This window comes from Oncorhynchus keta, chromosome 4, assembly GCF_023373465.1.
Source record: "Oncorhynchus keta strain PuntledgeMale-10-30-2019 chromosome 4, Oket_V2, whole genome shotgun sequence".
NCBI classification, from domain to species: Eukaryota; Metazoa; Chordata; class Actinopteri; order Salmoniformes; family Salmonidae; genus Oncorhynchus; species Oncorhynchus keta.
Genome location: NC_068424.1, coordinates 64235894 through 64248884, shown reverse-complemented (window position 1 = coordinate 64248884; position 12991 = coordinate 64235894). Strand labels below are relative to the sequence as shown.

Below are 12991 nucleotides of genomic sequence, written 5' to 3'. Positions count from 1 at the left end.
CTCTATCTACTGTCTCATCAGTGTAGAGGCAGACTGCTGCTCTCTATCTACTGTCTCATCAGTGTAGAGGCAGACTGCTGCTCTCTATCTACTGTCTCATCAGTGTAGAGGCAGACTGCTGCTCTCTATCTACTGTCTCATCAGTGTAGAGGCAGACTGCTGCTGTCTATCTACTGTCTCATCAGTGTAGAGGCAGACTGCTGCTCTCTATCTACTGTCTCATCAGTGTAGAGGCAGACTGCTGCTGTCTATCTACTGTCTCATCAGTGTAGAGGCAGACTGCTGCTCTCTATCTACTGTCATCAGTGCACCAGAGGGAGATATCAGTCCTGCTGTGTATCACTCTGGGTAGAAGCTGCCCTTAGGGACAGGTCTAGGATCAGCATTTCCTCCATAGGTGTGTGCGTGCGTACGCGACAGTGTAAAGCGTACTCCAGCCAGGCTACCCAGGAGGATCGTGTTCAGTATGAACATCCAGTGATAACCTTGTTTTGTTGTTGCCCTCCAGGAGATCAGAAACATGCAAAATGAAGAGCTGATGGGGATCAGACGAGAAGAGGAGATGGAGATGTCTGACGATGACATGGAGGATACACACGATCCTGACGACTCAGGTACACACACACTACACACATACCACACACACTACACACATACCACACACACACACGCTCACACACACACTACACACATCACACACCCACTACACACATACAACACACATGCACACACACGCTACACACATCACACACATGCACACACACACACTACACACATGCACACACACACTACACACATGCACACACACACTACACACATGCACACACACACACACACACACATACCACACACATGCACACACATACCACACGCGCGCAGACACACACACACACTACACACTACACACACACACACACACACACACACACACACACACACACACACACACACACACACACACACACACACACACACACGACAGAAAGGACTCTGACAACTATTGGTATATGGCTGGTGTCTTTTCTCCTTTGTTGTAGAATAGATCTGTAGCCCAGCCTTCTCTGTGTTGCTAATGAGGTGTTTTGTGAATTCCTCTCCAGCCTCAGTGTGAATGGAGCCGTAACATTAGAGAGAAAACAGTCTCCAGCTCATTCACTCTCTAAATGGACAAATTAAGCTGCAGAGGAGACTGTGTAACTGCATGCAGAGACTGTGTTACGGCCATCTCCAGACTGTCTGTGGCTGTGTGTGTTTGTGAGAGTAAGAAAGAGACTGGGTGCAATGTGGCTGGTAGATACTCAGTCACAGCTGGAACTAAGTGTTTATGTTTCTGTCTGTTGGCATGGTGCTGGTGTAATTAGCTGGTAGAGACAGTGAGCTGGCTACTGCAGGCTTTTGCTCTCCTGGGCCCAGATTCACAAAACCTTTTTAAGAAGAAATGTCTTCAATGCCATTTTTTTCCCTAAACTATAGATTTAAGAAGAAAGTTAAGCAAAGTTGCTATTCCTCAAAAAAGTTATTTGGAAATGTTCTTGAAATGTTTCTCCTTATGCAAAAAGTTGAGAAATTAGATTCTTGAAAATTAATTTATTGGAAATGTTCTTAATTCCAAGATAGCTAAACCCTTGTCTTAAACTCAGGGGAGAGAGAGAGCTCCTTCAGTGCTGTTCTGGGCACCAGTGAAGTACCATTAAGGTCGTCTTTACGCAGAACATCCTGTTTATGTCTGCTGAGCCAACAGAGCTACTGATGTAAAACAGATTGAAACAGACCATAATATTCACCTGGACATTCAGATGACCCTCTGCTTCTCTCTGAAGCAGTTAGAGAGAGAAGGGAATGGAAGCCAAGAGAGCGGGGCTAACTGCTACAATCAGGTCTCCTTTTCAAGTGTGTCGTTTACTTTCTGCTTTTGAATTGTTGTGGTCTCTGCCGGTTAAGACCGCCTACCTAATTTCTATGCAGATATATGCAAATGTAATCATCAGCCAAGCAGGTTTTGATTTCCACCTTTTCATGTGTGACCTTGCTTATTAGAAAACACTAACAATCATTGTCAGGAGGCTGTCACAATGTTGGAAAGGAATGCTGTGGAGAAGGGCACAGGATGTGGCAGGGAGACAGGTGTTGATGTGACACCCCATCATATTTACAGCCTCAGTCACACCTGCTAGGGCTTCCTGTAATGCAGGAGCACAGGGGGAGGAGCTTCCTCCAATCCTGTTTAAGAAGCCTAGTCTCTGTGCTCTCAATCATAGACAGGTGGTCTGTTTAACCTATCGGCAGGCTTGAAGAGGAACACCTGTATTCTGGGTTGGTGCTTCTACATTAATACAGTGCAGAGTGGGAATGGGTTGGTGCTTCTATACTAATACAGTGCAGAATGGGTTGGTGCTTCTATACTAATACAGTGCAGAATGGGTTGGTGCTTCTATACTAATACAGTGCAGAATGGGTTGGTGCTTCTATACTAATACAGTGCAGAATGGGTTGGTGCTTCTATACTAATACAGTGCAGAATGGGTTGGTGCTTCTACACTAATACAGTGCAGAGTTGGAATGGGTTGGTGCTTCTATACTAATACAGTGCAGAATGGGTTGGTGCTTCTATACTAATACAGTGCAGAATGGGTTGGTGCTTCTATACTAATACAGTGCAGAATGGGTTGGTGCTTCTATACTAATACAGTGCAGAATGGGTTGGTGCTTCTATACTAATACAGTGCAGAATGGGTTGGTGCTTCTATACTAATACAGTGCAGAATGGGTTGGTGCTTTTATACTAATACAGTGCAGAATGGGTTGGTGCTTCTACAATAATACAGTGCAGAGTTGGAATGGGTTGGTGCTTCTACATTAATGCAGTGCAGAGTGGGAATGGGTTGGTGCTTCTACACTAATACAGTGCAGAGTGGGAATGGGTTGGTGCTTCTATACTAATACAGTGCAGAATGGGTTGGTGCTTCTATACTAATACAGTGCAGAATGGGTTGGTGCTTCTATACTAATACAGTGCAGAATGGGTTGGTGCTTCTATACTAATACAGTGCAGAATGGGTTGGTGCTTCTACAATAATACAGTGCAGAGTTGGAATGGGTTGGTGCTTCTACATTAATGCAGTGCAGAGTGGGAATGGGTTGGTGCTTCTACACTAATACAGTGCAGAGTGGGAATGGGTTGGTGCTTCTATACTAATACAGTGCAGAGAGGGAATGGGTTGGTGCTTCTATACTAATACAGTGCAGAGTGGGAATGGGTTGGTGCTTCTATACTAATACAGTGCAGAGTGGGAATGGGTTGGTGCTTCTATACTAATACAGTGCAGAGTGGGAATGGGTTGGTGCTTCTATACTAATACAGTGCAGAGTGGGAATGGGTTGGTGCTTCTATACTAATACAGTGCAGAGTGGGAATGGGTTGGTGCTTCTATACTAATACAGTGCAGAGTGGGAATGGGTTGGTGCTTCTATACTAACACAGTGCAGAGTGGGAATGGGTTGGTGCTTCTATACTAATACAGTGCAGAGTGGGAATGGGTTGGTGCTTCTATACTAATACAGTGCAGAGTGGGAATGGGTTGGTGCTTCTATACTAATACAGTGCAGAGTGGGAATGGGTTGGTGCTTCTATACTAATACAGTGCAGAGTGGGAATGGGTTGGTCCTTCTATACTAATACAGTGCAGAGTGGGAATGGGTTGGTGCTTCTATACTAATACAGTGCAGAGTGGGAATGGGTTGGTGTTTCTATACTAATACAGTGCAGAGTGGGAATGGGTTGGTGCTTCTACACTAATACAGTGCAGAGTGGGAATGGGTTGGTGCTTCTATACTAATACAGTGCAGAGTGGGAATGGGTTGGTGCTTCTATACTAATACAGTGCAGAGTGGGAATGGGTTGGTCCTTCTACACTAATACAGTGCAGAGTGGGAATGGGTTGGTGCTTCTATACTAATACAGTGCAGAGTGGGAATGGGTTGGTGCTTCTATACTAATACAGTGCAGAGTGGGAATGGGTTGGTTCTTCTATACTAATACAATGCAGAGTGGGAATGGGTTGGTGCTTCTATACTAATACAGTGCAGAGTGGGAATGGGTTGGTGCTTCTATACTAATACAGTGCAGAGTGGGAATGGGTTGGTGCTTCTACACTAATACAGTGCAGAGTGGGAATGGGTTGGTGCTTCTATACTAATACAGTGCAGAGTGGGAATGGGTTGGTGCTTCTATACTAATACAGTGCAGAGTGGGAATGAGTTGGTGCTTGTACACTAATACAGTGCAGAGTGGGAATGAGTTGGTGCTTCTACACTAATACAGTGCAGAGTGGGAATGGGTTGGTTCTTCTATACTAATACAGTGCAGAGTGGGAATGGGTTGGTGTTTCTACACTAATACAGTGCAGAGTGGGAATGGGTTGGTTCTTCTATACTAATACAGTGCAGAGTGGGAATGGGTTGGTGGCTTCTATAATAATACAGTGCAGAGTGGGAATGGGTTGGTGCTTCTATACTAATACAGTGCAGAGTGGGAATGGGTTGGTGCTTCTATACTAATACAGTGCAGAGTGGGAATGGGTTGGTCCTTCTACACTAATACAGTGCAGAGTGGGAATGGGTTGGTGCTTCTATACTAATACAGTGCAGAGTGGGAATGGGTTGGTGCTTCTCTCCTGTCAGCAGCCTTGTGCTGAGGTGCTGGGGGTCGATACTAAAGCCTGTCACGTTGTGGAAGGGTCGAATACCCCAGACAGCATCTTGATGAGGCTCCCTGATCAATACACACCTCACCCAAAACCTCCTCGCCTGCTGGCTCTCTCTCTCACACACACACACACACACACACATATACACACACACAGCAGGTTGATGACTCAGAGGTCTCTCTCTCAGCTCAAAGAGACATAATGCCAGATTTAAAGCAGGCAGCTGGAGTCCGTGTGTTGAGTTACACATACGCACGCACCCTATGCTGGGCCTCACACACTCACTCTCAGGTCTTATCTCCCCAGCTCAGCCACTCAAACACACCCTCTCATTACATTACACACATCCCCCTCCAACAGCTGTAAAGAACATACTCTCCCATCAAAGGAACAGGGGAAGAGTAGTTCTCATCACACTGTGTCTCCTCTCTGTCCAATAGGACATTTTAGGATTTAATGAGTGGTTCTCATCACACTGTTTCATGTCTGTTCAATAGGACAGGTTAGGATTTAATGAGTAGTTCTCGTTTGATCAATAGGACAGGTTAGGGTTTAATGAGTAGTTCTCATCACACTGTTTCATGTCTGTTCAATAGGACAGGTTAGGATTTAATTAGTATTTCTCATCACACTGTCTATCCTGTCTGTTCAATAGGACAGGTTAGGATTTAATGAGTAGTTCTCATCACACTGTTTCATGTCTGTTCAATAGGACAGGTTAGGGTTTAATTAGTATTTCTCATCACACTGTCTATCCTGTCTGTTCAATAGGACAGGTTAGGATTTAATGAGTAGTTCTCATCACACTGTCTATCCTGTCTGTTCAATAGGACAAGTTAGGATTTAATGAGTAGTTCTCATCACACTGTCTATCCTGTCTGTTCAATAGGACAAGTTAGGATTTAATGAGTAGTTCTCATCACACTGTCTATCCTGTCTGTTCAATAGAACAGGTTAGGATTTAATGTAGTTCTCATCACACTGTCTATCCTGTCTGTTCAATAGGACAGGTTAGGGTTTAATGAGTAGTTCTCATCACACTGTCTATCCAATGGGACAAGTTAGGATTTCATAGCCTCTTCAGTATAATTACAGTAAGTCCTCAGATCACCAGTACAGACATTTGAAGGCTGTCTATACAGTACAATGTTATGATAGTTGTGATGTGCTATGTGTGTGTGTGTGTGTGTGTGTGCGTGTGCGTGTGCGTGTAGGCCCTGTGGCCCAGGTGGAGGCCCTAAAGGAAGAGAATGACTCTCTGCGCTGTCAGCTGGACGCCTACAGGAACGAGGTGGAGCTGCTGAAGCAGGAGCAGGGCAAAAATCAAGAACACACACCTCCACAACACAGTGAAGAGGACACCATCAGGCAGCAACAACTAACCTTTCTACAACAGGCACTACAGGGAATGCAGAAGGTACTACTTCTACCAGACATACCCACTGTAGTTAACTTCTTGCAGCAGTTCCTGCTTTGGATTTATTTTAATCAATTCCACAGGAATTGTTCATTTCCTGGTTCCATACAGATATTAAACCCCTGCAGATTCTGGCTGGTGAGACTCATAATCCATTGGTTTGGCTTCCTGGGGTGACCAGTCGTATTGAGGAAAAGTTACTTTTTTAATAGAGGTGGATAGAGAACTGCCCTCCCAATCTCACACACACATACGCACACACACACAACACTGGGAAAGAGGGAGAAAGAGGAGTAGGGATAGAGAGGTGTAGAGCAAGAGGGGTGCACTCTGAGAGTAGGATGGATAGAGAGAGAGAGCAAGAGGGGTGCACTCAGAGTAGGATGGATAGAGAGAGAGCAAGAGGGGGTGCACTCTGAGAGTAGGATGGATAGAGAGAGAGAGCAAGAGGGAGTGCACTCAGAGTAGGATGGATAGAGAGAGAGGGTGCACTCTGAGAGTAGGATGGATAGAGAGGGAGAGCAAGAGGGGTGCACTCAGAGTAGGATGGATAGAGAGAGAGAGAGCAAGAGGGGTGCACTCAGAGTAGGATGGATAGAGAGAGAGAGAGCAAGAGGGGTGCACTCAGAGTAGGATGGATAGAGAGAGAGAGAGAGAGCAAGAGGGGTGCACTCTGAGAGTAGGATTGATAGAGAGATATAAAGAACAATAGAGAGACTTGACAGGAAAAGAGTCCTTCTAGAATCTGATCAGTCTGCTGACCTAGATGCTGTACACAAACTAATACCAGCTGGAGGGGTTTTCTAATAAAATATCCCCCTCAGGGAAAACAAACTGTTGGTTAAACAACCCTCAGGCAGGAAATCTGTTGCTTCCATCACCTGCTGGGTCATCAAATATCCTCAAGTAGTCAACGGTTATGCTCATATGAATAGACAGATGGTAATTACATTTCCAACACGCAAGTTTCAACATTACCATGAAAATATTCAATGAATGGATAAAAATGAGGAGGAAGAGATGAAAATCAAATACTTCTTATTGCTCTGTGCTAAATTATGATATCAGGCAGGCTCTGGCAAATTACCATAACATTTTATCAACAGGTGATTTGAGTCTGCCCAGGTTCTGTGAATTTCTTCCACTTCTGAGTCATGTAATACTTGCATATTTCAGCCTAAACCCAACTGAGACTGTGATATAGTTTTTTAAGAAATGGATACGGAGAAAGGACTTTTCAGCTTCTACATGGCTCTGACCTACATAGAGAAGCTATAAGCTAAAAGTTCCTTACTCGATGGCAAATCCTGAAACTTAAGGGTTAGCACCGCTGGCTAACATGGTTTCCTCTATGGAGCTGATGGGTTAATAACCAGCATGAGTCATATGCCTGTAGTAAGCAAGAATCTGTAGCTGTGTCTTCTCTGTCTTAAGGATTAGCTCGCATTTGTAGCTAACTGTGCCTTGGGTTAGGTATCATCTGTAGCTAACTGTGCCCCTCTCCAGGCCCTGAAATAAACATCTGCTACCTGCCAAATTACGGTCGATTTTGGTATTGACATGGGCTATTTCACCAACTACGTTGGCAGGTGGTCAGGGCTCCACCGTGGAGGCATTTCACTCTCATTTGTGAATAAAAATAGTCCAGTATGATCACATTTATAATCAAATAAATGCTGCAGTAGCAGTATACAAAGTATTTCCGCTGGTAAATTAAGAACTACAAATCCTATATAGCCTATTCCACCTCTTAGGGGCAGGGGAACATTTTGGTAAAAAAGGTCTCACAAAATGTAATTATTCAATATACCACATTAGCTCTTACTAGTAATACATTTGTTTTAAAAACATGCTCATCTGTTTTTTTTGTGTTATTTTTGTGTAATTTTGACAGCACATTTTTTTATTTTGGCTTGTAAAATATCTGAGTGTCTGATAGGTTTTTGTATCTCCCTGCCACAGTGGCTGGTGGACCAAAAAGTTCATTTTAGGCCCCGCTCTGTATCGGACGCTTAAGGGTTAGTTAGCATCTGTGGCTAAGTGTTAGTTAGCATTTGGGGCTATCTGTCTTCTCTCTAAAGACTAGTTGAAATCTGTAGTTGCCTCCTGAGTGGCTTAACGGTCTAAGACACTACGTCGCAGTGCTGGAGACGTCACTACAGACCTGGTGTGTTGCAGCCGGCCGCGGCGGGGAGACCCATGAGGCGGCGCACAATTGTCCCAGCATCGTCCGAGGTTAGGGGAGGGTTTGACCGGCCGGGATGTCCTTGTCCCATCATGCTCTAGTGACTCCTTGTGGAGGGCCAGGCGCATACGCGCTGACTTCGGTTGCCAGCTGTACAATGTCTCCTCCGGCACATTGGTGCAGCTGGCTTCCAGGTTAAGCGAGCAGTGCGGCTTGGCGGGGTCGTTTTTCAGAGGACGCATTTCTCTCGACATTCACCTCTCCCGAGTCCGTACGGGAGTTGCAGCGGTGGGACAAGACTAACTACCAATTGGCTGTCAAGAAAAATAATATCTGTACTTAAATCTGCCGCCTCTGTATCAGAAGCTTAAAGGGATACTTTGTAATAATATATGCCATTTAGCAGACGCTTTTATCCAAAGCGACTTACAGTCATGTGTGCATACATTCTACGTATGGGTGGTCCCGGGAAGCGAACCCACTACCCTGGCGTTACAAGCGCCATGCTCTACCAACTGAGCTACAGAAGGACCAATGAGGCCCTTTATCTACTTTATCTATTATTATTATCTTTATCTACTTCCCCAGAGTCAGATGGACTCATGGATACCATTTTTATGGTATCCTTGAAGTATCCCTTTAAAGGTTAGTTAGCGTACTGTATGTGGCTCACTGTATGTCCTTTGTGTTTGCAGCAACTGCTGAAGATGTGTGAAGAAATGAAACAGAGGGAGGCAGAGTTGGAGAAGAGTGTGGAGGACAAACAGCAGCTGGAGAGCCAAGTACAGAGCCTCAAGGAAGGACTGGAGAGTCTGAAGAAAACACGCATACCACAGGTCAGTAACACACACACACCACAGGTCAGTAACACACACAACACATGCCCTTTACAGGCCCTAACACATTCATAGTGCAAGATTCAAAGAACATTTACATTTACATTTAAGTCATTTAGCAGACGCTCTTATCCAGAGCGACTTACAAATTGGTGCATTCACCTTATGACATCCAGTGGAACAGTCACTTTACAATAGTGCATCTAAATCTTAAAAGGGGGGATGAGAAGGATTACTTATCCTATCCTAGGTATTCCTTAAAGAGGTGGGGTTTCAGGTGTCTCCGGAAGGTGGTGATTGACTCCGCTGTCCTGGCGCCGTGAGGAGTTTGTTCCACCATTGGGGGCCAGAGCAGCGAACAGTTTTGACTGGGCTGAGCGGGAACTGTACTTCCTCAGTGGTAGGGAGGCGAGCAGGCCAGAGGTGGATGAATGCAGTGCCCTTGTTTGGGTGTAGGGCCTGATCAGAGCCTGGAGGTACTGAGGTGCCGTTCCCCTCACAGCTCCGTAGGCAAGCACCATGGTCTTGTAGCGGATGCGAGCTTCAACTGGAAGCCAGTGGAGAGAGCGGAGGAGCGGGGTGACGTGAGAGAACTTGGGAAGGTTGAACACCAGACGGGCTGCGGCGTTCTGGATGAGTTGTAGGGGTTTAATGGCACAGGCAGGGAGCCCAGCCAACAGCGAGTTGCAGTAATCCAGACGGGAGATGACAAGTGCCTGGATTAGGACCTGCGCCGCTTCCTGTGTGAGGCAGGGTCGTACTCTGCGGATGTTGTAGAGCATGAACCTACAGGAACGGGCCACCGCCTTGATGTTAGTTGAGAACGACAGGGTGTTGTCCAGGATCACGCCAAGGTTCTTAGCGCTCTGGGAGGAGGACACAATGGAGTTGTCAACCGTGATGGCGAGATCATGGAACGGGCAGTCCTTCCCGGGAGGAAGAGCAGCTCCGTCTTGCCGAGGTTCAGCTTGAGGTGGTGATCCGTCATCCACACTGATATGTCTGCCAGACATGCAGAGATGCGATTCGCCACCTGGTCATCAGAAGGGGAAAGGCGAAGATGAATTGTGTGTCGTCTGCATAGCAATGATAGGAGAGACCATGTGAGGTTATGACAGAGCCAAGTGACTTGGTGTACAGCGAGAATAGGAGAGGGCCTAGAACAGAGCCCTGGGGACACCAGTGGTGAGAGCGCGTGGTGAGGAGACAGATTCTCGCCACGCCACCTGGTAGGAACGACCTGTCAGGTAAGACGCAATCCAAGCGTGGGCCGCGCCGGAGATGCCCAACTCGGAGAGGGTGGAGAGGAGGATCTGATGGTTCACAGTATCGAAGGCAGCCGATAGGTCTAGAAGGATGAGAGCAGAGGAGAGAGAGTTAGCTTTAGCAGTGCGGAGCGCCTCCGTGATACAGAGAAGAGCAGTCTCAGTTGAATGACTAGTCTTGAAACCTGACTGATTTGGATCAAGAAGGTCATTCTGAGAGAGATAGCGGGAGAGCTGGCCGAGGACGGCACGTTCAAGAGTTTGAGAGAAAAGAAAGAAGGGATACTGGTCTGTAGTTGTTGACATCGGAGGGATCGAGTGTAGGTTTTTTCAGAAGGGGTGCAACTCTCGCTCTCTTGAAGACGGAAGGGACGTAGCCAGCGGTCAGGGATGAGTTGATGAGCAAGGTGAGGTAAGGGAGAAGGTCTCCGGAAATGGTCTGGAGAAGAGAGGAGGGGATAGGGTCAAGCGGGCAGGTTGTTGGGCGGCCGGCCGTCACAAGACGCGAGATTTCATCTGGAGAGAGAGGGGAGAAAGAGGTCAGAGCACAGGGTAGGGCAGTGTGAGCAGAACCAGCGGTGTCGTTTGACTTAGCAAACGAGGATCGGATGTCGTCGACCTTCTTTTCAAAATGGTTGACGAAGTCATCTGCAGAGAGGGAGGAGGGGGGGGAGGAGGATTCAGGAGGGAGGAGAAGGTGGCAAAGAGCTTCCTAGGGTTAGAGGCAGAAGCTTGGAATTTAGAGTGGTAGAAAGTGGCTTTAGCAGCAGAGACAGAAGAGGAAAATGTAGAGAGGAGGGAGCGAAAGGATGCCAGGTCCGCAGGGAGGCGAGTTTTCCTCCATTTCCGCTCGGCTGCCCGGAGCCCTGTTCTGTGAGCTCGCAATGAGTCGTCGAGCCACGGAGCTGGAGGGGAGGACCGAGCCGGCCTGGAGGATAGGGGGCATAGAGAGTCAAAGGATGCAGAAAGGGAGGAGAGGAGGGTTGAGGAGGCAGAATCAGGAGATAGGTTGGAGAAGGTTTGAGGGGAAGAGAGAGCGGAGGTTGGGACGGCGCGATACCATCCGAGTAGGGGCAGTGTGGGAAGTGTTGGATGAGAGCGAGAGGGAAAAGGATACAAGGTAGTGGTCGGAGACTTGGAGGGGAGTTGCAATGAGGTTAGTGGAAGAACAGCATCTAGTAAAGATGAGGTCGAGCGTATTGCCTGCCTTGTGAGTAGGGGGAAGGTGAGAGGGTGAGGTCAAAGAGGAGAGGAGTGGAATGAGTCAAAGGTAGACGTGGGGAGGTTAATGTCGCCCAGAACTGTGAGAGGTGAGCCGTCCTCAGGAAAGGAGCTTATCAAGGCATCAAGCTCATTGATGAACTCTCCGAGGGAACCTGGAGGGCGATAAATGATAAGGATGTTAAGCTTGAAAGGGCTGGTAACTGTGACAGCATGGAATTCAAAGGAGTCGATAGACAGATGGGTAAGGGGAGAAAGAGAGAATGACCACTTGGGAGAGATGAGGATCCCGGTGCCACCACCCCGCTGACCAGAAGCTCTCGGGGTGTGCGAGAACACGTGGGCGGACGAAGAGAGAGCAGTAGGAGTGGCAGTGTTATCTGTGGTGATCCATGTTTCCGTCTGTGCCAAGAAGTCGAGGGGCTGGAGGGAGGCATAGGCTGAGATGAACTCTGCCTTGTTGGCCGCAGATCGGCAGTTCCAGAGGCTACCGGAGACCTGGAACTCCACGTGGGTTGTGCGCGCTGGGACCACCAGATTAGGGTGGCCGCGGCCACGCGGTGTGGAGCGTTTGTATGGTCTGTGCAGAGAGGAGAGAACAGGGATAGACAGACACATAGTTGACAGGCTACAGAAGAGGCTACGCTAATGCAAAGGAGATTGGAATGACAAGTGGACTACACGTCTCGAATGTTCAGAAAGTTAAGCTTACGTAGCAAGAATCTTATTGACTAAGATGATTAAAATGATACAGTACTGCTGAAGTAGACTAGCTGGCAGTGGCTGCGTTGTTGACTTTGTAGGCTAGCTGGCAGTGGCTGCGTTGTTGACACTACACTAATCAAGTCGTTCCGTTGAGTGTAATAGTTTCTACAGTGCTGCTATTCGGGGCTAGCTGGCTAGCTAGCAGTGTTGATTACGTTACGTTGCGTTAAAAGAACGACAATAGCTGGCTAGCTAACCTAGAAAATCGCTCTAGACTACACAATTATCTTTGATACAAAGAAGGCTATGTAGCTAGCTATGTAGCTAGCTACGATCAAACAAATCAAACCGTTGTACTGTAATGAAATTAAATGAAAATGTGATACTACCTGTGGAGCGAAGCGGAATGCGACCGGGTTGTTGAGTTCTATTCGGAAGACGTTGGCTAGCTGTTGGCTAGCTAGCAGTGTCTCCTACGTTAAGGACGACAAATAGCTGGCTAGCTAACCTCGGTAAATTAAGATAATCACTCTAAGACTACACAATTATCTTGGATACGAAGACAGCAAAGACAGCTATGTAGCTAGCTAACACTACACTAATCAAGTCGTTCAGTTGAGTATAATAGTTTCTACAGTGCTGCTAATCGGTGGACG

The 12991-nt window shown here is 46.9% G+C and overlaps 1 protein-coding gene across 5 annotated transcripts in view; it reads left to right on the top strand.

Moving 5' to 3' along the window:
* The window catches only part of LOC118384047 (ecto-NOX disulfide-thiol exchanger 2-like), a 317169-nt gene that overhangs the window by 289278 nt on the left and 14900 nt on the right, over positions 1–12991 (top strand). For all 5 annotated transcript variants that reach the window (XM_052512566.1, XM_052512574.1, XM_052512561.1 and 2 more), the window contains 3 exons: positions 509–614; positions 5921–6123; positions 9004–9144. In XM_052512566.1, the coding sequence (XP_052368526.1) occupies positions 509–614; positions 5921–6123; positions 9004–9144 (450 nt within the window). The remainder of the gene's footprint in view (positions 1–508; positions 615–5920; positions 6124–9003; positions 9145–12991) is intronic.